The 27938-nt window shown below is 41.2% G+C and overlaps 1 protein-coding gene and 1 long non-coding RNA gene across 3 annotated transcripts in view; one reads left to right on the plus strand and one right to left on the minus strand.

The window, feature by feature from the left end:
* The window catches only part of BLNK (B cell linker), a 98528-nt gene that overhangs the window by 15677 nt on the left and 54913 nt on the right, over positions 1 to 27938 (plus strand). For both annotated transcript variants that reach the window (XM_062579647.1, XM_062579648.1), the window contains exon 3: positions 16581 to 16627. In XM_062579647.1, the coding sequence (XP_062435631.1) occupies positions 16581 to 16627 (47 nt within the window). The remainder of the gene's footprint in view (positions 1 to 16580; positions 16628 to 27938) is intronic.
* LOC134142517 (uncharacterized) lies at positions 19101 to 27857 on the minus strand. The gene is made up of 4 exons (XR_009958898.1): positions 27694 to 27857; positions 22787 to 22865; positions 22080 to 22207; positions 19101 to 21486 (listed from the first exon to the last, which is right to left on the minus strand). It is a non-coding gene; the product is annotated as an uncharacterized LOC134142517 (long non-coding RNA).

Consider the following 27938-nt stretch of genomic DNA (forward strand, 5'->3'; position numbering starts at 1 on the left):
CTCAAGCAGAGCAGATAGGTTCTCTTTTCTTTCAACCCATTTCGTGTGTGTACATATATATATATATATGGACCAGATGCATCATTATAAATTGATTGTTCTGCATCTTTAGCACTGCAAAGCTACCAAACCAGACAACTAAACCATGCTTATGGTTGCCTGAATCTCACTCAAGAGAAAGTAGTTGGGAAGCACTAGCAGATCACAGCTTGTTGTAGAAGCATTTAAGGAAGTGATACTTTGTGCTTTTCTACTAATGAAGAACTAGATTGGAACAACCAGCGAGAACTTCCTAAAGATACATATTTAGATAAGGACACATGTACAGGATGGGTATTCAACCCTTCTGGCAGGAGTGGGGAAAAAAAGTGCTCATGAGCACAAGTTTTGCAGAAGCAATTGGCTTTCATAAGTTGAGTTTTTACAGAAGAACGAAAAAAGTGAACTAACTAGAGGAAATACTAATCAACTCCTAAGTTACATATCCTTTTAAACACATTGCTTTGTCAACCTAAAATGACTGGATTAGAGAATCAAAGACAAAAAACTTCTGTTCACACTGCACATCCCCAGCAGTTAAGTATACAAGCTGTTTAATCAAAGTGCATGCTGGTTTTGTGAAAGGGTGTGTTACAACAATAATCATAGGAATTAGAGAACTGAAAGCTGAAAATAAATCAGTAGCTAACAGGTGTGTCTGCAGGGAAGAAAGCCTGAGACCATTTCATTTTAATTTTCTCAAATTCTTTGACACAATCATGGAAATGGTAAAGAACTTGTGTTCATTAGGGCATCTAATTTCTTCCTCAGAAATTTTATTAAAGATTCTGGTATATTAAAGTTTAATTTACTCTCAATATTAATTTATGATGACTGGAGAGTTTCTCTAAGTAGTACTTCAAGATTAAAAAGAAATACCAAGAGTCTATTAACTGTGCAGTGGAAGAGCAGCAGTGGAGACACCAGGTTACGCACATAGCCATCTCGCCAACCAGGTGAAGCTCTGGCTCCTTGGCATCACGAAAAGGAAAGGAAGTTGAGCAACACAGTTCAAGTACACAGTGCTCAATCAGATCAAACGCTTAAAGGATACACAGTCCCATTGATTCGTCTCATTGAAGGAGGGCCGTGGTGCCCTTTGCCCGAAAGATGTTTCTAAAGGTTTCTGATGAAACACTTTTCTGCAGCAAAGGCCACCAGAATACTATTGATTCATATGAAGTATGAACAAGGTTAAACCAGTGCTGTAAAGGAGATCTTTCTCCAGACAGGAAAAGCTCTCAGGGCTTCATTTGGCTGGGAAAGCTGCATGCATGCAACTCCACTGAAAACTAGAAGTCATGAGAGAACCAGAGTAGCAGAGAGCAATGGCTCCTTGGGAACAGAGCAGAGGCACTCAAGTCTGAGTTATTTCCACTGTGCCCAGCAAAAGACAACTATGATTTTTCTGTGTAAATACAAGATTGCATCAAATATAACTAACTTTAGCATAACATTTTTATTCCAAACAGAGGGAATCTGGAAAGGCCCCTAATATTGATAGGATTCTGGCACTAGCACCACCAGTAAGAGATGAATTTCCAAGGAGATGTATGTTGAGTGGCTATGCCCATTGACTCAGAACAGGACTAATTGGATGCCTGATTGCAGAAGTCAGAAATAGCCATAAAGAATAAAAATGAAAACTTAATTTTTCCAAAAAAAAAGTACATTTTTGCTGGAACACCTTCCAAAACTGTCTGAATGCTGTCTGTTACTACAAAATTACTAAATGTAAAGTGACAAACTAAAGCAAAAAATATATACTGTTATTCCCAAGACAACACCCACATGGGTAGTTACATGAGGATGATTATGCCAGTACAGGTCTGCTGATAGGTTTCTTATAGACATGCTTGTAGCCTAAGAGCTGGATGTAGCCACAGTAACCTGAGCACATTTCACTAATGCTGACTGAGCTTTTATGGCTGCATTAAAGTGTTTAACATAGCTAAAGTGAAAAATCTATGAACTTGGCAGTGCAGAATTACAAAAAAAAAAAAAAAAGAAAAGAAAAAAAAATCCTCAAAGGCAGATCAAAACCAGATTACCAAGTGTCAGGGGTTTTCCCCTTAGTAAAAGGGAGCCATCCTGGGTTCCTCCCTCAACATTGCATCAGCTGCTCTGAATAAGCATATAGCCCAAAAGATGCAGAGAAAACAGGAACTTTTGAGATTGCTACAAGTTTAGTGGCTGCTTAGTTTCAACATAGTTTTTCCTTTAATTTAAAGGAAATCAGCAGGAGATGGCTTGCACAGCCTGTCAGTTATCAACACACTGCAACACAAGCCTGCAGCCATTCCTAGAATGGCTCAGCAGTTTAATAAAGTATTTATCTATCCATATCTAAAAACCCATGGAATTTGCCCACATTAAAAAAAAGTATATGAAAACAATTGGAGAGATCTTTCATTAGCGAGTGTTCCCAGTGCCAATTCCTGCGCATAAGCATAGACTTCAGTATTGGAGAATCTGGCTTGACATTGATTGCATTGCTAAAAAACCACATCATACACAGGCTCGGAGAGGCACGCTGGAAATTATAATTCCCAGAGTACCAATAAAACCAGCCCTTAGAAGAAAAAGGATTTGAATCATTTCATACATTTTTAGGCCCCTGGAATACCAAAGAATAAAAATCTACACAAATTCCCCATTGCAACAAATGTGAAAACATCTCATACATCATGGAGTATGATGGTTGGTACCTTGGTTTCCTCTAGGTAATACCACCTAGAGTGTTTGTGTTTGGCTTGAGAAGAAACTTCAGAAATCCCACTGCAGGTATTTAAAATTATTAGTTAATATCCATGAGACCAGCTGCAGAATATTTTTATTTAGCTGCTGTGCTTTTCTCCTCATTTCCAGCACAGTTCCTATGCAGTTGAGTTTTTTGGCTTAACAGTTTGACTGCTTTTTCTCTTAATACTTGAAGGAAATCTACATTTTTTAAAAAATATCATTTTCTGTACCCATTGCAATATAAGCATGACAAGGATGAAAAGGGTAAGATTGATGGCTATTAAAAATTTCAGGGCAGCTACAAGGCCATGGTATGGCCCTGATCATAGATTAAAAACTCAATTTTCCATTTAATCTCTGTATACTAAGACAAGATTTGATCAGCATAAGTACCCAGTGTGCTTAACCACCTGAATATATGAAAATGTAAGAATAGATGGTACAGATAACAGATTACAAATGTACATTCGATATTTACAGCTGACAGCTTACTTTACTCATATCCATGAAAGATGTTGACATTGTCACCATTTTCAGTGGCTTGCCCTGAATCTCCAGTTCCCTGTAAAGAAGGAAGTATATATTGCCACAGTTCATTTGCACAGTAGGTTGCTCAGCCCCTGCAGTATATAAGCAGCAGATCAGAGAAGGGTCTGCACATGCCAGCACCACACTGAGCAAGGAAGACTCTTGAGTGTTCTTCCAAAAGCAAACCAAAAACCCCTCAGTCTCTTACTCACTGCAATGTTTTCCATGCAGCTGGTACACAGAGCACCTGCAGTGCATCTGTGCAAGCAGGGCACTGAATTTTAAAGAGGCAATAAGAGGAAAGACATTACACAGAGTCTGCAAGCATGAGGGTATGGTACCCAAAGCTTCAGGCTGTGCTCATTCTTGACACAGGCACATCCCAACCAGAAAGTCCTCTACCAACAAACTTTGTGTCTTTTCTGCACATTTGCCATGCATTATTTATGGTGTTCTCATTTCTTCCTTTTCCCTGTCCAATTAAGTATTCTTGAATTTTACAGTGTAGTGCTACATTTTCTGTTGGGTCTTGAAGGATTTGTGCAACTATGCTCATGAATAAATTCAGGAGCGATGAGAAACTGAGAAACTCAGCAATTAGGTCATTGGAGGTTTTTTAGAGTTTTCCTGTATTCTTCACCATAATCCAAAACACTATTTGATTCCAAATAGGAGAAATAGCCATTTGGGCAGCACAGATAAAACAAGTAGAAATCAGACATTTACAGACAATAGCTGTATTTTTCATAACAGAAGTGTGAAATATGGCTCAGAAGCCAAGAGTTTCTTGAACATTTTCACCTTTGAGTTTCAGTTTGAAGCCAGCCATATCCATGAAAAATGAAAATTGTTGGTAAGAGCCAAATAGAGCCACTTTTGTCACACTGAATTGAATCCAAGTCCACAGATCTGGATTGCTCCCCCATAACCATGACCAGGGAGACAGTCAACACAACACATCTGCACATGCTCACATATGAGCATGCAGCATTTCAACTCTCCCTCCTATGTAGCAGGGGGAAGCAGTGCTCATTTTACAAACATAAGGAAAACACCATGATCTTTTATCTGGCAGATAGAAAAAAATAAAGTTACATACTTAATTACTTTAGGAGGCATCTCACCTTAATATACAGGTATCTTCACAGTTAGGGAATTAAGAGTCACACATTGAAAGCAGAGTTAGTGTACTACAGGAAATTTTAATTCTGAGTATTTAAAATTTTATTTTTTTGCTATAGAAATATAGTAGTTTTGTCCAGCTTTATACAGAAGGTGCTCATTATTATGGGTTTTATTTCATGATTTAATGAGAAAATTGGAAATAGATTTACCTAAGTCTGTGCATATGAAAATAAAACTTGCATTCCCCTCTCCCCCTAAGTACTGAGAAAAATAAGTGAACATAAAACAAAATTTAAGTCCCATTCTACAGCCATCTTAATTTATCAGTGAGATGGGCCTATTTACTGATTTAAGAAGTTGGGCCAGTAGATGATGTTCTTTGTTTAGATTTTTATATCAGTTGCACCAGGAACAGCTCCAAGTAGCTGGAGTCTGTAACTGAAGTGATACAACCACTGCTGGTATCTTTAGCTGCTGGAATTAATGTGAGAAAGCTTATGGCAAATAGTACTTGCCACTTTTGTCAGAATACAAGGTAGCTGATGCAATTAAGATTGACTGGCTTATCCACCAAGGAGATTTTATCTTGCTCGTGGTCACCTGAAGAGACACAGCTTGATTTGATATGAGAGCCATTAGCAGCACTTTTAACTCAGTGGTAGATTAACTTTAATATAGATGCTCACTTAAATCAAGAGTTAAAATGTTTTTCCTCTTTTTCTGTTCTTTTTCCTCTACTTTAGAAGTGTGTACCTGGTCATAAGGGCAGCTAATACATATGATCATACATTGCCTGTTACTGCCTCTTGATTTGAGATCTATACATCATTGAGAATACAGCATATGATTTTTATCATAGCGCTCAGTTTTCATTCAATTCTTAGTTTGCTTCTGCATGTAGATAATAGAACATGACAGTCAATTTGCACTTTAAGTTGCTTTAAACCCTTGATTAAAGGATTTATGATGTAACACAAGCAAAACCAAAGATACTTACTGTAAATCTCAATATTAGTCAGGAGTTGGTGGGTGAGAAAGGCAGAGAAATGTCAACAAGCAATCACTTTCCCCTCCGCAAAGGGATCACTCCCACAGGACAGCTGAGGCTGGAGCCTACTTTAACATGGACATGCAAATAGTCTCTTTTGTGCTAGCATAAGTCTCATCACTGGCTTTCAGATACCATCATAACAGAACATATTTGAACTGATCTCAAGTATGCACATTGTATTCTTGAAATGAGCTTTTTTGCCATGTAAATCTAAAAGCTGCTAGCACATGAAAGAACATTTGTATGTACAGTTTTGACCTCTCCTCTGGCTCTTCCCCCATGAGTCTCGGTGATTTGTCTTCCAGCATTCCAGAATTTCAATAGCTTTCAAAACTCAACTTAAACATGCACATCTCCATTCCTTCCCCTCCCACGCCAAACTCCCAAGCTCAGCGCAAACTGGACAACAGATTTAAAGATACACTATTCCTAAGTGGTCAAATGATGCCCAATTGAAATTTAAACCTTAATGTTCACAATCTGCCAGGACACAAAACAATTTCTGTACATCACTGGAAATTTTGGATTTAATCGTAGTTGTCAGCAGCTTGTTGGACCATCTACTTGTAAAACCTTGAAATGCACATAGTTTTAGATGTTTTGTATACACACACTATTTTCTTCATGGCAAGAAGCATACTTGCTAACTACTGTAATTTGGTCAGCTAGGCAAATTACTAGAAATAGTTTTTCTAGGAGATCTGTATGTTTCATATATGAAACTTATATAGGTTTATATATACCACTACATACTAGAACAACTTCCCCCCCAAAAAAATTACTTTTTTGCCCTGTTCACAGATAACAGGTCATTTCAAAAACAGTAGAAAACATCTGCTTGATGTCCCCTCCCAAACAGTATCTAACACCAAGATCGTCTCAGAGCACATGAGAATTGGGCTTGTATAGCCTGAATATTTGAGTGCTTTGAGAAATTCAGAAGTTTATACAGACTGACATGAAGGGTTGAAGAGAAAGACCAATATTTACATTTTAAGGTTCATAATATTGAGAGAGAGGGGAATGAGAAATACATTGGGGTGCCCCAAGACTTTGAATAAGTACTCAGATTCAGCATAAATTTCAAATGAATAAACATACAAGTTTAAAGATCAAGTAACAATATAGAAGGACAGATATAATATAGTTTTGCAATAGTATTTTACAGAAACAAAATATGCCCATGAACACAGGAACTTTGTTTAGCCTAATTTGAGTCCCTTTGCCAAAACTTGACCTCTTTTGCTACTGAAGTGCAACCAATAGCTTAACACATGCTAAATTGACAGTGACAAACAGGTCATCGTACCGTTAAGTTTCCACATCGGATAAGATTAGAAATTCTCAGAGCAGCTTTTTGCTTCTGCCATTATCTTCCTAGCATACCAGTACCTAAAGCACAAGGGAACTACACCTCTCCTCAGTCACTCTTCTTTGCAGCTACCCCCATAACAACCTAGCAGCCGGCAGCAGCATCAGGCACATTGCATTGATAAGAGACATGGTTTATTACATTAAACCAGAAGAGATTTTAATTAAAGCATTTAAGTATACTAACAAATCTAACAGCAGCCCTGGGCAGGGCAGGTGTTAAGTTTACAGGCTCTTTCCAGTTTCCAAATTGGGGCAAAGAGAGGTTTAAAAATCAAGCCAAACCGTGGAACTAAATCACATCAGGAGTATAAGACTGCATGGAAGATGACATGGAAGATGTGGCAAATCTATCCCACTATCCAGAAGAGTGCTTTAAAAATTAAAGCATTCTAGATTTGGGCCTGGGCATAAAAAGTTTAGTTTAATATAATCCTGTAAGGAGCTTATAACATAGTTTATTTCCAAACCAAAGGCGGACAGCTATTGGAGTGTTTGGAGCTGCCAAACAGGAGCAGAGTCACCACTCAGTTCAGTTCTGCAAGGGCATTTATTCCAAATACGTTTAGCTGCTTCTAGTTCCCCTCAGTGAATTTTGATGTACTTGCAGCAATGCATCTGGTCTTTCTTAATCTTTCAAGGCAGCTCGCATGGATATAAGTTTCAGTTTTCATACTGCTGCTGCAGTTTTAAGATCACTGACCACTTCTGCCATTGTTTCCTTTAAGAGGTGAGACAATTCTCATGCTTTCAGTGCAGCTTTTTTTTTTTCAAGCTAAACTATTTCCCAGCATTTCTTGTTATAGTTATTCTCACCCAGACACAGGAAGGGGGAAGGCAGCTGCTTTGCCGGCAGTGTCAGCAGGGAGCATTTCTGCACAGTTCCCAGGCCCTTGACCAGCAGAGGCTGGCCACATGAGGGAGGAGCCAGAGGTCCCCTGCTTTCTGCAGTCCTCCAAGATTGACCCAAACAGTCTCAGGCACCTATGGCAGCCCTCTAGTCAGTTATTTGTCCTACATAGCAACATTTTGGTAGGATTAGTTTAGCTTTCCCCAAGTTACAGAGGTCCTCACCAGCCCCACCTATCAGTGACCTGAGAGTTCATTCCTGCCATGCTATTTCCTGTTAGCATTTTCAGCCTCCCTCATGAGAGCATGATGGAAAGTATTAATACTCAGAAAAATAGAGAGAACTTTTTTTAAACACAGTGCACACAGCATCTTCCACCACAACATGCCTCTGCTGATGTTCTCCCAGACAGTGCTCTTCCAACTAAGTCAATATTCAAATACTTAAATACCAACACCACTACCAGCTTAGTCTTGTCTTCCTCAATAGAAAAATAAGATTATCTGAAGGGCACTTGCATAGCTGCTTAGTAGGCCAATGCTCCCCCTCACCTGACCATAAAGGAGCTGCATTCATCCAGAGGGAAACTTCTCTTCCTTTATAGGGTTATTTCTCAACTTCCCTAATCCAATTTGCCACATAATTACTAGCAGCAGCATAGAGGAGGCAGGAGAGAACATACCTTTTTGAGAGGTTTGAAACAACAGTGGAAACACAGTCACAGAGTGAGAGTCCATAGAAGACAGCACATCATAAGCAACCACAGCCACCAGCAGCAATACTAATCCCACAACCAACTCAGATCTTCCTGTTTCCCCCACTCTTTTTATAGCCAGAGGCTTCTCTTGCCCACCTGAACTATTGGCAAGCAGCTTCAACTCATTTAGCCATCAGAAAAACAGTTCATCAAAAGCCCTAATAACTTGCAGCTGGTTCAGCTCACAAACAGGTCAGGGGAGCCCTGAAGTTGGTGTAAGGATGGGAAATATAACTTCAGCCCGGGGGGGGAAAGAGGTGAAGGGGAGAGGGGCGGCGGCGGCGGCGGCGGCGGCGGCGGCGGCGGCGGCGGCGGCGGCGGCGGCGGCGGCTGCTGCTGCTGCTACTACTGCTACTATTAGTCCAGCTGCCTTGTAAGGCTTTCCCTTAAGCTTCCCTCCATGAATCCAGCTGGAATCAGGGAATAAGCAACAGATGAGCTCAGTACTAGCTGTGTTTTGTCAAGCACCTGCCCAAGTATGGAGTTGAGGTAATTAAAAGTAAGCTAGTTCAGGTTATCTATGGGCAGGACTTTCTCAGAGGTGGGGTGGTTCCTGGATGAGTCTCTGTACTGCCTGAGAAGGAATGAGGTAGACCTAGCCACAGTGAAGAGGTCTAATTTAAGGAAATACCAAGTAGCAAAACTAGATTGTTTAATTAAGAAAAGATGAGGTAGAAAGGAGCTGCCCGTACACAGGCAAAGCCTTGCTTTGACAACTACATCATTGTACTGTTTTAATAAGCTAGACCCAAAGAAGAGGGCACTGCTTGGCTCAGATAATCTGGCTGAGGTTACTGGAAAGAGACTTTGGTAGCAGGAGGCTGCAACTGGCCTCAGATCCGGCCCTGCTGAAGGGTAAGATCAGAAAAAGAAGCTAACAGTGGAAATCTTGTGAGATGCCACTATTAAACTGGGTCCCAAACTTGTCAGCAGAATAGCACCTCGCCACACTAGCTGGTGTCCCGGTTCGATACGGGAATGGTCGCTTCCTGAGATGCTAGTGCTGCTCCCAGCAGAGTCCCATGCTTAGGATGTTGCTGCAGTGTGTCCTGCTTCACGGGGATCTCGAGTTGCTGGCCTTTAGACTACTGATTGGAGATATTTTTCCAAGCCTTTAACTCTCAGAGCTGGCCCAAAAGGGAACCTCTGTTCTTTGGAAAATCCTGACATTTCAATATTTTCCTTTGTTCTGAATCAGAACGCATAGCTGCAGATTTCCCATAGAAGTAAAAATGGTTCGGAACCACTAAAGCAGTAGCATTGAAATGCTTAATTTTGGCCTTTTATATTAAAAGGATTAAAACAAAGTGGTTTGACTTTGCCAAAAAGCTTTTCTATATTCTTAATCTTTGATGAAATGGGCAGTCCTGCAAAACAACTTGTTTTAATTGATACATTTTTAGAGATAAATGGCTTTGCTAGAAGACTTTCAGCTGACTTTCTCAAGTCTCTTTCTTAAAAATTAGGACTCCCTAATCTTGCAGTCCACATCAGCAGCACACACTGCTTTTTTTTTTTTTTTTCTTTCCCCTGAGGCTGCACTCCCATCGGTCATAGTTGCTATTTCTGTATGTGGCAACTTGTTTCCTTTTTCAACACCAAAACCCATTTCAATTTGCCTAAGCATATAGCGGTGTGTTATTATAAAGACATGGGAAGTGGTTTTATTTTCTGTGTTCCAGTAAGCACCCTTTAAATAAGGACATGCAAATATAGAGCTCAGCCTACAGAATATCATGCTATCAGGGAGGGTAAAATTTTGAAAAAAATTTGGACTATCTCTCCCATCTATCTGACTGGTCAGCCTAAGGCTAACGAGGGCACCCGTGCTCTGGAAAAACAGCATGAACTTTCCAGCATGGATTCACCAAGGGGAAATCATGCTTAACCAACTTGATGCCTTCTGTGATGGGATGGCTAGGTGGGTAGATGAGGGGAGAGCGGTGGATCTTGTCTGCCTTGACTCCAAGAAGGCTTTTGACACTGTCTCCCACAACATCCTCGTAGGCAAGCCCAGGAAGCACGAGATGGTGAGGTGGATTGAGAACTGGCTGAAAGGCGGAGCTCAGAGAGCTGTGCTCAGTGGCGCAGAGTCTAGCTGGAGGCTTGCAGCTAGTGGTGTCCTCCAGAGGTGAATACAGAGTACAGTACTGCCATTCAGAGAGACCTGACAGGCTGGAGAGTTGGGCAGAGAGGAACCTCATGAGGTTCAACGAGCAAGTTCAGGGTCCTGCACCTCGGGAGCTATAACCCCATGCCCCAGTACAGGCTGGGGGCTGACCTGCTGGAAAGCAGCTCTGCAGAGAAGGACCTGGGAGTCCCAGTGGACAAGTTAATCATGAGCCAGCAATGTGCCTTTGTATTGCAGAATATCAACATTAGTGTTCAACAAATCTGATTTGCCGTGTTTTGAAAGTACCACAGAGATAAAGTGCAGCAGCAGCATAACATGATTCACCTCAGCCTTGAAACCGAGCAAAACCATGTTTCGCTAGAGTTATGCTACCAGCATTTTTTACTTCTGAAATACTTGCAAAAGCTAGCATTGTGAACTGAGAAGAGTTTAAAATAAAGATTTATATTGACAAATTTTCACCACTATATTTTGACAATTATTGCCACAAACTTCCAATTCTGGAGAAAAAAAAAAAAAAAACTATGATTTTTTATTTTGCCCACTCCTAATTACATTTCCATGGCAGAAAGTTTCCTTTCATTCTTCCTTCAAATTTGTCCCAGTCTTCTGCTGATGATCACTTTCATTTTATTATCTGGAAGACAGATTCAACAGATTTGATTGATGCTTATAAATTCTTCTACGTTCCGTTCAAATTGCATCCTTTGACTATAGATATTGCACTCATAAGGGCAATTTTGAAATAGTTAATATTTTAAATAATTCATTCTTACATCATTCTGTTCTTTTTTTTTTTTTTTTTTTTTTTTTTTTTTTGATTATTAGCCATTTATCCATTATGTATACAATAGCACTGGAGGCAGAGCTAAATTTAAAGCCTTATTGTAATGTCACACTTGAGAAATGCATCACAGCTTTGAAGCCTCAGTTTTCCAGGTTATTCATAGCAGGTCTAAAATTGATAGCTGCAGAACAAGCTCCTCTAGCTTCCCTGCTGATACTCTTCAACCCTTATCTCACTTTTTTGGATGGGAATATTTCAGTCCTGACATCTCTTCCAACCTTTTCCTGTCTAATAAAATTGTCATTGGTATGACAAAACTTACGTGATAGGACTCTCTGCATACCTCAAGATGAACAGACACCACCAACTTGCTTCGCATAAGTAATATATTACTAAAGGAGGCAGATTTACTTCAAAAGGCTCTGTAACAGAAAGAAACACCATTTGAATTAGGCTAATTGAGACTGCAATTTCCCGTGACAGCATTACAGCCGGTTAATCTGTTATGTAAACTTGTATTGCTATTAAGCTATGTCACACACAAAGTGCTCTTGCTACCACTAGATGTCAGTTTTATACACTTTAAAATGGATAAATACTCCAAAACCAGTAATTCTACCGTATTCACAATATGAACTATGTCATGCTTGTTGGACTAAGTTTTATTTTTAAGGACGACATGGTTTTTTTCATTCTTCTCTCTTGCCATTTTGCCTGTGTTGTGCTAAGTTTTCCTTTAGCTAAGAAAAGTCCTAAAGAATTTCCACTGTACATTTTATTTCATGATTTAGTCAGTCTAAGATACCCTGACAGTTTTTGCCAGATATCACTGGCAAAGCTTTATAGTTCAGATGGTATTCCTAGAGAACAGCACTGATATATATTCATATTCCTTAAAGGTATTTCTATATAAGGACAGTTTTACTAAAAATTGTAAAATCTCCTCTGACCAATTATGGACAATCCACACTGCCAGTAATAGGGGATATAATGAACATGACTTATTATAATTCTATGATTTGCAGATTTTTACTTGCACTGACTCCCTGAATATAGCTCAGTTCTATTTACACTCTAAGTTTCTACCTCTCAGAAAAGAAAAATATAAGTGTTCAACAAATACATTCCTCCTGGTTCTGGACACTTGCAGGTCTTTTTGTCACTATCAATTGGATTCCATCATGGTCTTAACATAACCAAGTTCATCATACTGAATACAGAGCCTTTATAATATATTTTGTATTTACTTTGCCAAAACAACATCCAATTGCTTTACATCAAACCAGTCTGGGGCTTTACCTCCCTAGAAGAAGAAAATAAGGAGGAAGGAAATTCTACATACTATAGCATATTCACATACATGAATAGTTATATATAGAAGAAAACTGCAAGCTTATTTCTCAGCAAACCTCTCCAAACTAATTCACACGCAGGACTAGCATTGCTGCAGAATGTGACTCAGTATTGGCCGTTATTACATTACATCTCACGTTGTTGTCTCACCGCCAGCGTCCGTGGAGCGTTAGTGCCCAGACGTTGACAGCTCACCTAGCGACACGGCACGTTTGTTTACCAGAAAGGCAGCTGAACCCCTCCAGCCTCATCCACATCAACATCTGCTGTGACCCAGCGATCCTTCAGGGCCCTCCCGCGTCGTCCAGAGTGTTTTGTGCGGCTGCAGTCATGACCGCGTTACGCAGGTGCTTTCCTACAAGGACGGGTTGAAAAGTTAGGAAAGGGAAAGAGAAGAGCCTGTATGTACTTCGAAATATAGTCGTGTCATACAAAATCAAAGGAAGTCATACAACCATCGATACCAAAACCCTTCTTCAAAGACATCTGATAACTTTTTTGAGGCAATGGCTGTATTAAAAATATCCCTTAGCATGGTCTCAGCTAGGAAGTGTGAAACCGTGGCAAAAGCTCTGGAACGAATGTGGAGGCCAAAACATGACTTCTGACTAGCTTTACCACTTGGAAGCCTTCCTTAATGAAATGTATTCCTATTTCCAACAACTAGAGGGAGCATGTGTCAAGCCTGGGGAGGGGAAAACTCCCCTACGCTATACACGGTGTTACAACATTTTATCACGTTTAAGAACTGCATTGCCCTCACCTTCCTACCACAACTCCCATTTCTTCAAACCAGGACGCCGCTGACTATTCCCATGCCGACTGTTCCCCACTCCCCAGTCGCTGTCGGCACGACCCCGGGCCCTAGAGGCAGCAGGTCCCCCCGCTGCAAGGCCCGTAGCCGCGCGCACGTGTGCTGGCCGTTTCGGAAGCACCTCGGCACCTCGCTTCGCTGTGCACCCACCGCACGTGCACCCGGCAGGAGTGTGTCCCGGCCTTTCCTGACGACCACGCATCAGCCCTGCTTACGGCTCCCGGCTCCGCAGCTCCAGGCTGGCCAGACCTGCTGCTGCTCTTTGCCCTTGGTGTGAAGCTTCCCACTGCTCGGCACCCGCGCTGACAAGCGGGACAGGCTCAGCTCCAGGACGTGCCCGCGCAAGGGCGGGAGTGCGACGCGCTCAGACCCCCGCAGCGCTGCCCCCCGGCCGCGACTCGACCTGCCGAACGCAGCCGGCTGCCTCCATCCGCCAGCTACGGGGTTTGGTTGCTGCAGCTACGTGAGCTGCTAAGAAAGCTGATGTCAGGAGGGTGAAGCGGCCAGTAAGGGATAGGAAATAAGCAGCTGGTTTGAAGAGAACATAATTTTTTATATACTTACTGAAATGCACTCTAACATGAAACCATAAATACAAAAAACATCTCAAATCTGTCCCTTTGGTTCCTCTTTTTATGTTCTGCAGTTCTGATCCCTCAAGGAAAGAAACTGTTTTAACTTCTTCTTTATCATACATGTTCATTTGCAATACATCCCACTCTTGCCAATATGAATCACCAGCAGTGTATGTCATAAGCAACAACAGGAACAGGGGATAATGAAAACTTGGAGAATTACTCGTCTTCCCCCAGAAACTACTATGTAATTTCATAAATGTTGAGTTTGCATGATAAAATTTTACTCTTTCCTAAGACCAGAATTTTGTTGCTAAAAAGCAGCAGCAGCTCCTAGTTAAAATCAATGGTACAATTCTCTGCAAAAATGAAAATACTAAATAAGAAATACTGGACCCATAATCTCCTCAAACTTAGGAAAACTCACAATTTAATTCTAGTATTAAATACTCTCTAAAAAAGGAAGCAAGATAAAACTCTGTATCTAAAATATTCACCAGTCCAGGGAAAGTTTGAGTCCATAGTTTCCTCCTCTGCTAAACGAACTGCCAGCAGAAAAAAACAATAAAATATCTGATCTGGCTGTGTGCGTAGTACATGCCTATGCCAAAGGGATACCTACAGAAGGACACTGCTCAGGAAATGCATGCCAGGGACTACCAGTGTGGAACAGAGCAAGAATTACATAAGTTATTTTATTGCGATCACTGAGCAAATATGCCTTTGCAATCTTAATATAAACAAGTAAATGTTTACAGATCCTATTTCGCAAAGAAAAGGGAGTGAACAAGAATCAAGTCCTTACAATAAAAGGCAAAACTTCCTCTTCTTATTTAGTAGACAACTAACAGAGGTCATCCTGATATTGACTGCAGTAGCATTTTGGTGATGAAGCCTGAACGAGCCCAGAAAGGCCATATAATACTCATAAAGCTCAATAGAGTTTTTAAATTTTCTCAGGAATTTGGTGATTTTTAGATCTGCCAGATGAGCTGCTAATTATCATTCACACTACATATAGATATACAGCTGCTTTTTGTTGCAGTAGGACAAGCTAAGTATTACGTAGAGGGGGATCTCTGGTGTCTGAAATCACATATTTTCACAACAAAAATATAGAAGAACTTAAATAAATGCAAAGATTCACTTGAATTTAAATATAGGCTGAGCAAATGTTTTCTTTGAGATCTTACATGTTCCCCACTTGGTCTGCCCCTCTCATAGCCGCGTTGTCAGTGTCTCGTTTTGCATGCCTGCGACAAACTCACCTATCACGTTGATGGGAGGGTGAGAGAAAAGGCGAAACAGTTTGGAAGGGGACTGGTGCGTGGGGTGTTATTCAGAAAAACAGACAGAGCCGGACTAAAGCGGCCACATTGCAATTAGCTCAGCATGGCTCAAATCACGGAAAAATACCAGTTTCAGAGAGTTCACATCCACTATAGCTGTGCCTAGGAAGTCTCAGGAAACAAGAGGACTATTTTTTTCCTCCTGACACAAAGCTAGAAAGAGAGTTCAGTCTGCTACTTGGCCCGTCCCTGTCGCGATCCGTGGGGACAAAGAGGGCATTTGGGTTTCTGGACTAAAGCCAGGCAATTACCTATATAGATACACCTTGGTCTGCGTACGACCTGCAGAGATTTTACTGGAAATTCTGCACTGAAAGAAAATTCCTTGGCAATCAACAGCAAATACAATTTTAATTTAGACTAGCTTACAAGACTGACTCAAGCAGTTTGGCTGCAAGGTACAGCACTAGTTTGAACACAGAAGTATTATTTCTCCTGCTTTAGTGCAATCCACGGACTAATTAGGCGTGCAAAGATGAAAGGTATATTGAGCTACTAGGATTTTTTAGATGATTTGGCTAAACTGTTCCCAGTACCAGAATTAGCTTGCTTGGCACAAAGATGTGTCTCTACGTTATCATATGTGCCAAGACAATACACTAAAAATTCTGTATCTTCTTTCCTCATCCCCAGTCTTTCATGGGTTTGCAAAAGCCTAGCACAGTAACAGACCAAACTGTGACTTAATATTAATAGTGTCCCTAACCGCTGTTAAACTAATCTTCCATTTAACCACTGTTACACTGATCTTCCACTGATTTTAGTAAAAACCCCCAAAGAAATTCTGTTGTGAGCTGGAAAGAGTCCATATGAAGTGGCTTGCTTATCACTTTTTGAATGATTCATTAACCAGCATAATTTAATATGTCACATGCCAGGTTAAATTCCAGTTCAACAACGCAGCATGTGCTCCCTGCCTTCCAGAAATGTTACAAAATGCCAGTAATAAGTTAAACACTAACCAAGATGAGACTATAAAATAAAAACTGGTTGTAGGTCTTTGCTTAGTTCACTATTAAAACTGTCATGTACTTCACTTAATGCATTCATCTCAATTTAATTGCTCTTAATTTAAAATAACAAAACCTGTTTTCTCTCTTTCCAGAATATATCAGAGTACGAGCTGAACCGATTCAAAATAATGCATCAGCCGTAAGTTTCTCATTCTTTTCTGCATCCCCACAAAATGACTCATGCTCTGTTGTACGCTGCCAGTTTCTCTGTTAATAACTAAGCACGGAAGGGATTTGTAACCTGTTGTGCTAAGGACGTTGACTGGCTGGGGTGGGACTTTCTCAGGACAGAGACCCTGGCAGCTTTTCAAGAACCGTGGTTGAGGTCAGGAGACAAGAAAGTCTCTTCTGTCCCAGCCCCAGCGCAGTCAGGAAAAGCACAAGCTCAGATTTTTTCTGGAACGTAAAAGCTCTTCTGCTGAACCATGTTGGGGGCCAAACATTCAGAATTGGTTCAGCTGCTGCTTAGGGTCCAATTTAAGTGATCAGATTATCAAAGTGCTATGTTGAATATCTGGACGTAAATGTTATTGTGAAAACACTGGATGTCGGGGCTTTTGAGAGGTAAAAATCAGCCCAGTGAAATATCGCAGAAAGGGCGTTGCAGATCATCCCATATTACAGAGCAGAGCTAAAACTCGAACTGCTTACCCAGAACCCTTCCGACCCCATGCAGTTAAAAAAGATCAGAGTCTAACCCCAAACCACTGAGGTCTCTGCTGACAATTCAAAATACCTTCTCTAATACTAGCTGGCTCAAAATTTCAGTAATAAGGTTTAAAAAGTCTAGGTCATCCCAAAGGCAGATGCTGATGACCAAAAGCTATTGCTACTGATCCCTGATGTGAACTGAGTGAAGGGTCTGTATGTATGTGAGTGATGTATTCCAATTGCTACTGTATTTATAGGCAAATAGCATTAGAAATGCATCCCATTCTCAGTTAAATAGAACTGAATAAGCAACTTCAGGTATAACAGGAAATGTATTCATACATTTCGTGGCATTCAAGTTCATGTAAAAGATAGCCTTAATGTTCAGGTGTATTATTCTGCTTGTATTCACAGAAAATAATACCAAGGAATTTTCTCTGTGAGACAATAAAATCAGGAAGAATTCAGTTTAGTATGGAGTGAGTTGCTCTGCTTCACCTAGCAGCTTTTATTATTCCATGTAAGATTGTTTTTCCTAGCAGGGAATACTTGAAATCTATTTACCACAACAGATTTTTTTTTTTCACAAATCCCACTCTATTCATAAGAAGCTGGAGGAACTTGAGGGCCATTTTACACATCAAAATTATATTCCTATTGATAAGAATGTGATCAGAGTGTAAGTTAATATTATCCTGGGTTCGTTTTAGTCATTAACTAGATGAATAAGTCAAATGCCAAAGGACTTTCTTGCAAAGTAATTAAGTCTAATGGGACATCATTTTGACAGGAAATGTAGAGAGCATGAATATGAAGTTAAGCAGGGATGTGACTTCTGTTTCTGTCATATATATGAATCTGACCTAGTACACAATTAGGGCCAACAGAAGTCTACTGCTCTGAGACCAAGTGTTGGGCTTCTGCTCATGTGATCATTTAGTCCTTGAATTCTCACATGGTAAATTGGAAGAGCAAAAGATGTTTTCTAATAAGAATTCTGTAATTCTGTAATAGGAATTCTGTAATTCTGTAAGAGGAATTCTGTTGTCGAGCAGAAAACAAAAAGCCAGACTAGAGCCAGTCCGCAGCAATAAATTCCTAAAATGCATATTGGGGACATCAGGTCCCCAGCACCTACTGCGCCACTCTAAGGGCTGTTTCTATTGCATCTTACTACTTGCTGTTGGAAAAAATGCCCAGGTGTCTAGCACTCGGTTTGCGTGGTTTAACTGGAGAAGGCTTACATTAATCCACCTAGGCCTGATGAACAGGCCTAGGTATAGGCACGTATATACAGCCAGTAGTCCACACTGGATCAAAGCATGAAGGATAAATAAACAGGAACATGGCAATTGCCAGAAAAGGTGAGAGCAACTGCCTCTTCGGACACTGTCTCCTGGCAGTGGCCAGTGCTCCAGGAAAGGTGCAAGGTCCCCTGCCTGTTGCAAACGTTTCTTTGGGCATCTCCTTAGATGGGAGCTGGTTACCCTGAAGCACCTCCCTCAAAAGCTCTTTGCCTTTCCCAGTCTGGTTCTCAGCAGTGAAACGCTACGTTACTTATCCGCTAGAAGGATTTTGAGTGTGGAAGGCTGTAAATACTTTGTGAACTAAAACAGGCAGTTATTCTACCTTCTGCTAGAAGATCCCACAGATGTGCCAGGAGCAAGCTGCAGCCAGGTATGGGTGTACCTCCCTGACTCCTGCACTAAATATGCCCAAACACCCCGCGGAAGGCACTTTTCCTTCTGGCTCCGTACCGAACTGACTCCCTAGTGGCACAGGCTAACAGAAGCAAAAAAAAAGGAAAAATGTTTTCCCTGGGAAGCGTTTCTTGCAGTAATTCTGAAATAGTCTGAAATAATCTTTTTTTCACGCTAGACTTTTTAAGAAAAGTTTATTATATTCTTTAATTCAATTAGCACTGGCTTTGACAGTCTAATGACAGCCGAAAATAAACAACTTCTCATCTACACCTAAAGCCACAGCGCTATCCGGACTGCTTCGAGCAGCTAGCCAATACAGTAGTGAAATGACCAGTGACCAACCTCTTTCTCGTGGCCTTCCAGCGAGATGCAATAACAAAAGACTTCCCTCCACACTTTCCAAAATAACACTAGAAGAGAACAAGCGCTGCTGTCGAACAAGAGAGAGCAGCGTCCTGAGGGGCAAACCTCAAAATTCATCCTCTGTCTGCCAGAATCATGCAACAAACTGCTCTCACTCTCTCCTAAGTTTCCAGTAGCCCTGACCCCATGCTGAAATCTTGAGTTTTGCTTAGAAGTCCTTCCTAGGTGCCTGCAGAGGCACTTTTCTATTTTTCGCTCTGCACATCAGACTGGGTTGAAACACTCTTCCCCTAACAGCCTGGGGTCATCCAAAACCCCCCGAACACTGAACAAGAACTGCAGCACAACAGACCTTCCCAAGTATTTCCCACTGGAGAAGTCTCAAACATCTCACTTAAATTAGCCATGGGCCGATTTACTCAGTGTTGACATTTTTTCCAGGAAGAAAAATATCTAGAACAATACATGAAATTCAGGAGCACTCTTTAAGAGGGAGCAGATATCAAAGTCAGCCTCATACCACAGGTATTTCAAATACTGGAACTTAGGTGCTTTCCACACATGCTCTCTCAGTATCTTTACTTAACACTTTACTACACCGTGCAAATAAGACTGGAATTTATAACGCTATGCAACAAACCTGACACATAAACTATAATCAAATGATATACACTCAGGATTTGGAAGCACATCCTGAGAAAGAAATATAATTACAGCTCAATCTCGTCAGCATCAGTAGTTCAAGACTTTAGTATCAGATGTTTATGCAGAAATTATTTCACAATATTTTCAGCTTACTCGAGTTTCCCTTTCCCAGGGACCGTGAAATTAAAAGGCCTTCTTTATATCTAATACAATGAGAAATGCATCCCAAACCAAACTGGAAATAAATTTTGCTCTTGGCCTCTGTGCTCTAGGGACACTTTTCCAAGATGAATGCAGGAAACTTTCACTACCAGGTCACTTCTTTTTATCATACGTGCAAAGCCAGAAGCCTGCTCTAGCTGTGTCAGACTGTCACGGTAACAGGAAATCTGCACCCACAGATCAGACGTGAAGTGTCAGACTTTGCATCTGGCACTTGTACATGGCAACATGAAGTTCCGGAAGATCCTAGATAATAGGTGAACAGTGACAGGACTCTGTAATTACGAGCTTTGCTTAATTATGGTGTGGGCAGCATTTGAAGTCCTTGTCTTGAAATAAACATCTATCACTTTTTGCTGCTGTGAAAAATACCACAATTTTATTCTGCCAAGAATTTATTGTATATGCAGGAAAAAAATTGCTATTCATAAATCAAGTAACTGTTGTGTAGTTAAGATTGATTTCCAGATTACTTTCTAGCATCTATTTTTCACTTGTTCGTAATTTTTTAATGAAATAAATCTAGGTTGAAATTTTTCATTCTTGTCTTCCAAGCAACAGAGATTGCTTTTCCTGAGACATATGAATAAATTCTGAATTGTAAGAGCCATTTCATTATCAGAAAAGTATCTTCGTAATGGTGAGATGTTCCACTTGAAATGTATGCACTCGCATAATTCAGAACTGCTAGAGCTACAAACAGATACATTAACTTATTTTTCATCATTCCCCCTCCATCTGCCTTTTTCTTTTACTCCTTCCTTAAGGAAGGCAAACAACCTAATCTGGAAAACTCGCTCTTCAGCATTTCTACAGCTAGCAACATTTAAATGCCACAAACAAGTTATTCACCCTTACTCCGGGCCAATATCTCAGGTGCTAAGGACTGGAAACCTCTTAGCACCTTTGCAGCTGGCCAGGGGAGAATTCTTAAGCCCAAATATTTTGGAGTGAAGGTGTCTAATAGTCACTACATTGATCTGATGAAGGTCCAGTTGACACCTTGCTCTGCCACAGACTTCACAAGTGAACTTGGGCAAATTATTGCAGCATGCCGTGCTTCCTTTCCCATCTGCAGAATGGGAGTAACAGTATTCCCCCGTTCACAACAGAAGCTATGAAGTCCTGTTTCCAAATAACACAGAAAACTGTAAAACCGCACTATAGATTAAAGCCGCTTTCCAAGGTCCCACTCGTGAGCTTTGACGCCGTAGGGACATGGGAGATGCATGCACGGAGGAGAGCAGAATATCGTGGTGACTCCTGGCCAAGCAACGGCCCACGGCGCCGCTGCTGCGGCTGCCGGGGGCCGCTCCAGCCTTTACGCACATCCTTTCGCCTGTTCCTAACTCCTTATCCAGGTTTCTAGGTAGAATCGTTGTTCCAAGTGCTTGCGAGCATGATGCGTTGTCACCTGTTACATTTAAACAGACAAGAAAATTAAACACACGAACATTAAAGGAATAGTTCAACTGAAGAATCAAGCAAAGGAAAAGTCAGGAAATACAATAATAGGCTGAGAGACTGTAATGTCATTAAAATTTCACATGTAGAGAGTTTTCTCATCCTGTTTTGGGAACCAGGGGTTTATATAGACATTCTTAATATTAAAGGTACTCTTAGTTAATAAGTGTGGGATATGCAACAAGGCACTTTCAGTTTCACTATGAATTATTTTAATTTCTGGCTTTTCTGTTTTATTTCTGTGCTCTACTTTCTCTAACCAAGGAGTATAACATCAAGGGACTAGTACTACTAAAAGCAATGAGATTTCTGCACGGTCTTGTTCCTTAGCAAGCAAGCAAGACGATTGCTCCAGAGCTTTTGCTGTCTCTGTCAGGGAGGTGCAGCAGGACCGAAATCCTTTGCCATTCTGCCCCAGCAAAGGCTTCAAGCTGGAAAAGCAATAGCAGTACATGACGTCTATCCCATTATTTAGCAGGCAGGAAAGGTCTTCAATCCCTCTCATTGGGATACTCCATAATGGATTTTAAATTACCCTGTTACCTTTAAATACCAGCGCTGACTCAGGAAGATGGTTTTATAAACCTAAATATGCAGATTTTATTCCTTGCTTTTCTTAGTTCTCGGTATAGCTGAAATGCCACTTTAGAAATCTCCACCTATTCAGAAACCTGAAAAAGGCCAGGGCAGCAAGTTTAGAAAAACTCTCTTAACACAACAACCTCCCAAGCAATAAAAACGATACCTTTTAGAGACCTAAAGAGGTTTCTAGTATGTAACCACTCTAACGTCACAGAAACATACCACAGGGCTCTTTCTTGGCCGCAATAAACACTCCAAATAGATATATATATATGTGCATATATATATAAAAAAATTCATATATATATATGAATTTGGCTTTAAAACACATTCGTATGTATTATTTACTCATTTTTAGCAGGAAAAGGCAAAATACCCTATCTGTGAGAAAAGTCTGCTCAGGCATCAAATATTTACAGAGACAGTCATTGCCTGCTGATTACAAGTAATTTGAGCTATTCCTCAGTTCACAGGAGGATCTACGAAATATCTGCTTGGCAAAACAATATCTGCTTGCCTCCTGTTAAAGCAGCAGAGAAATTATACTCCTCCTGCAGCAGAAAGGGGGCAACAGACACTTTCTTTATATCAGTTTCTCTCACACCCTGCCACTAGCAACTGAGATTTTTGCACGACATGAGTTATTTGAGGAGGAAAGACCTACTCACAATTTAAGCACACATTTTGTCCCAGGCTCTTCTAGGAAGGTCACCTCTGCTCTTGCAGCCAGACTGTTCACCATGCTATCTGGAATCCAAAGCCAGGCAAAACTGTTATTTTAAAATGATTTTAGAAGCATCTTACCAAAACTTAGCACTGAAAGAAAGTAGAGAGTAAGACCATGGCATAAAAGCCTCGTGGCACCCTTAAAGACAGCATGGATTTGAACCTGGACCACAGTTATGGCACCTCCCTTATCTCAGCTCCTCAGTTTATGTCGAGAAAAGTATCTGGTCAGGAGAACACACAGACAGGCAGACAGACAGACTTCTGTTAATTCCGGTTCTGTTAATCCGTAACTGGGTGCTTTTCTTAGCACAGACTAAATCCAAACCCTCTTCAGCAGAAGTTTAACTTTTTTTTTTTTTTTTTTTTTTTTTTTGAGATTCGCCCAAAAATTGTGATAGTCCATTTTGGCAAAATTTGTTCTCCATATTTAAGTCCAATGACATGTGATGCTTTTCCATAGATGAATACAGAATTTGTATTTTATGGTTCCTTTTTATATTGAAAATAATGTAGAAGGAAAACTGTACATGGAAGAAATTAGTTCTGTACTTCACATTCTCCTGTGACTACAACCTCATGAAAGCAACCTTCAGAAAAACTGTTTCCTTTCTTAGTGATGCCTTGAGATGCAAGCTGGAATTAGCTAAATGGCTTTCCAGGCAGGGCAAATCCCAGCCCTAACACAGACACCACTGGAGCTGGGGGAGCTTGGGGGCAGCCGGGTAGTAACGGGTGCAGCTGAGGAGCCATGCGTATCGCCTCACGTTCAGTCTCGTCCTGTACGGCTTTTAGACCATGACAGATTCGCACCCTGCCAGCTCAGCGTCTGCTACAGTTCGCCGTTAAGACAAACTCTTAGAGCTGAGCGCTTAGGCAGCAGCCTTACCTTCCATGTTTCCTGTGGCATCCCTTAGAAATTTTATATGAAGAACATTTTAAGCAAACGCAATGATTAATAAGCGCCTCCTTCAGTGGCCTTTCTTACTACACAGTTTCATCAACTGCAGTTGTATAAAGCTATTTTTAAAAGTTGACCGGAAATGACTATGATTACAAGCCTTTACTTGATAACAAAATAAATATGTAGGCAAAAACTACATTTGACAGACAGAAAACAGGTACCTATCTACATGAATCATTGGGAGTCACAAGAGATTTACAAAGCCTATTTGTAAATAAAATAGTGCTTCAGTCTTGAAAAACAGGTACAGTCAGTTGCAATACAGTTTTTTCAAAACTTGAGAATACACTAATTTGTATTTTCTGATGGAATCCTGATATCCAAATATTTTCTGGGATATTATTACTTTCCAAATAGATATGGAAGCAAACCAAACGTTAGTATGGTGCAGTACTGAAGCAGTGGTTAAAGTGAAAATTACCTCAGCAATGTTTTAGTTTTTGTCATTCCAGGGACCATATTTTGCCTCTGAGCTGTGTAGATGGAATATAACTACAAGAAAAGGCTTTCCTTATGCACATACTAATATTATACTGAATAATCACTATTGCAGTGACAAGGAATGCCTCAGCCTTACAGACATAGACAGTATTCCACATACAAAGGAGGAAATAAGTATTAATTTTAAGTCAAGGTTGGCTTTTTCCCCATTGTAATGGAAATTACATCCAAAACGTCTAATGAAATTAAATAATTTTGTCTTTTTTCCCATCCTTTATTTCTGCAAATAATCCCACTTTCAATCAATTAAATTAATAAACATAATCTAACTGATAGCAAGTGGAATGAGCTGGAGTTTGCCAAAGAACTGATAGGATTTGCGGATGTCGGAGGAAATCCCAGTTCTTCCTCCCAGTACCGTTAGTGCCTTCAATACAAACGAGTTCCAAGTTCTCTGGGCATCTTCCATGGCACATTTCATCCTCCTAGCACCAGTTAGGAAAACACAGAAAAAGGTGAAGATACGAAGCTGCAGTGGTAGCTGGCACGCATCGGTATAAATAATATATAATAGTATATATAATAGTAATATAAACTATATAAAGTATATAAATTAGCAAGGTCTCCAGATTTGCTTCTGTTCCTTCACAGAGTACATTTCTCCTCCTGCTGTTCAGGACAACCTCTAAATGAGGAAATTTTAGGCTCCGACTCAACCTTGACCGTGCTCCTTTCATGTTAGCTTAGCTCTACCCAGCCATTTCGGGAGCACCATTCCAGGTGGGTTTGACAGTATAATTATATAAGTTCCTCTTTAATATTGGAAGCATTATTCTCACTTTTAGGGACATTTAGAAAGCTAAATCACAGGCTCTTATTGATCCTGGCATGAGAGACTAGTGCGGAATAATATTAGATATATACTAAGCCTCCTTCAAGAGTAAGTGCAGATGAACCTCTGAGGAAAAACCATATGCTGGTCCAGCTGTAGGGAAAGTCCAAGTCTGTAACAGTCAGCTTAATCTCACTAAATTTTAGTGGAAAAAAGAAATATTTATTTCTAGTACTGTAGAGCAGCCTAAATATCAACAGAAAATCAGCCCCAGGGTGACTCAGGTTAGGTACTGAAAAGAAAAGAAAAAATTAGGGGTCACCTCTTTAGGACACAGGCTCAAATGACCTGCATATATTTACACACAAAGCCAGAAGCAGAATCGAGAATAGAAGCTGCTGCCTGAGTCACAAGCCAGTTCTTCACCACCGTCGTCGTATATCTGGACAGGATCTTCTTCCTCCACCCGGCTAGCTGATTTGCTTTGCTTTTCTCTATTACAAGGTTGTGTGCAGCCCACAGAGAACAGGTTGTTGTAGTTTCAATTCACTGGTCTTTCTTCCCTTTTAGACAATCACATTTGGTAGTCAGAAAGTGCTGCACCTGGGACTCAAAAATCAGAAGAAAATAACTTCTGGCTCGTTCAAGCAATGAAGTGTGAAAACTATTAATTTATAAGCTCACTTTAGCTGAATTCCACATGTGTCCCGGTGCAAGCACACACCGTGCAGAAAACAGACCATTCTGCTCCAGCCCTCCGCACTGGAGTCCTCTCATTTTTTGAAAGAAATACACTATTTAATTTACTCTGCGTTATCAACACATACTTCTGCTCTCTGCGGGAGAGACATTTCATTCATCTCACTTTAGACCAGCCTCTGTGCTAGCAGGGGAAAACATAACCCTGTTCTGCTTTTATATAAGTGCGCAGCGCTTCATTCACTGGTCCCTGCGCGTTTGCTGTGATGTCAGGTCATCTATTCAGTACTTCTAAGACAAGAAAGGAAAGCATTAAACTCTTTCATTAGGGTCTTTCTGATTTCAAGAACAAGAAGAAAACAGGTAAAAAGTTGAGATAGGATACGTTTGGAAGAGCAAGAACTACCCAAGCCATGATATGCCAGCAATACTTAAAAACGGGGTCGGCCAGCCAGGCAGCGTGGAGGAAACACGTGAAGACGAGGTGCAAAGAGAAGTGAAGGGGCTGTGGTGGGACGGCTTGCTGCAGCTGCTGCCCAGACGGTTGGTGCCCGCAGCAACCAGTCGCTTGCAACAGTTTCGGGCGAGCCAGCTCGACACAGCTGGCCCGGCAGAGGACCCAGGAGCGCGGCAGCAGCCCTCTCCGTGCACGAGGGCTGCAGCAGCATCCGCAAGCTGAAACCCAGCGGGCTGCCCAGCTACAGGTGGTAACCCAGCGAATTGCTACATTTCCCAAAAAACATGTATGTGAGAGATTTGCCCCAAGCAAGGGCAGACATTGCATTAATCATGCAAATGAATACCAGTTTAGCAGCGCCTGCCTCCTAAGGCTCCCTTTCCCATAGCAGTGCTAGTGTGGGGAATTAACAACCCCTGGCACTGACGTGATGGCACTTGTGCTCACCTACGCAAAGGATGATATTAGTGCTCCTGCAACACTTGATTCATAACATCAGAGGGCCTCTGTGCAAAGACTGTAACCACCTAAATTAATGCACATATTTATGGCAGTCAAATTAAGATTCACAGGCAACTTCGATGCACGCTTTCACTAGCTTTCAGCGTTGCAGAGCTGTCGCTCAGCCGCCAAAGGCAGGAGAGTAGCGGTGCGGCACGCTGCACCGCAGCTAAAACGCCTTGTCCCGTGGTGCAGCTCCTCCACTATCGCCCAGAGACCGCTCGGGCGTTACCGGCTCTCGGCACCACGCTCCGCTGCACAGCCTAAACACACGGCGCCTTTAAAAACTTGACGTTGGTTTACAGTTCTTAGAAGCAAAAAATTCAGATATGCTGAAAAATGTTGAAGAGGTGAAACGACTTAAGGGCGGACTGTGGCCAGCATCTGGCCCCGCGGGTAGCAGCCTAAGCCTCCCTCTCAGGTCGCTCTCGGGTTATTTTCTCAACGGTCTGGAAGTGGAAGGATGAAAGGACGCTGGCCAGCACGGGAGGCAGCTCATCCCCCTGCCCAGAGCTCTCTCGGTCTGGGCTGAGAGGACTTGTTAAATGACAGTAGAGCTGTACTGCCCGACTCTGCTTTTTAAAACATTTCATTTTGTCCTTCCACAACTCATTCTGACAACCTCCTGCTGTTCCTGATAGTCAAGAGTTCGGGGGGGGGGGGAGAGATTTTAAGTTTCTGACAGTTTCTATACTAGCTCTCTCACTTTCTGTTCTCCTCCACCTTGTGCTACAGCCACGTTTTAGGTAGCTGCCGGTGATATCCTTGATGGAGCTTTAAGTATTGGTTTCTTCTTCACATTTCTGATGTTTCAGTTTCCCCAAACACCTGCTACCACAGCTCTGTCATTTCTCCTATTTAGTTCCTTACTGTCCAGTTTCACTGCTTTTTATTATTTTATGACAATGTCTCAGGGTATTGAGAATAACCTAAAAACACCTTACTGTTTCATTACCTTACTGTACATCAGATCTGCTTCTAAATCCGAGATCTATCCGACACAGTTAATTACTCTTATCAGTATATTCCTTATCTCATTCCTCTGCCTTCGAACAATAATATTCTGAAGAAATGTGAGGAAGTGTAGGGCACGTCCAGGCCATTGCTCTGATGAGTAGATACTGCCGTTCAAGATCGCAGACGTAACAGGACTGTTACATACTCTGAAAAAAATGGCAAAGTCAAATAATTACTTTCACT

This window comes from Rhea pennata, chromosome 7, assembly GCF_028389875.1.
Source record: "Rhea pennata isolate bPtePen1 chromosome 7, bPtePen1.pri, whole genome shotgun sequence".
Taxonomy (NCBI): domain Eukaryota; kingdom Metazoa; phylum Chordata; class Aves; order Rheiformes; family Rheidae; genus Rhea; species Rhea pennata.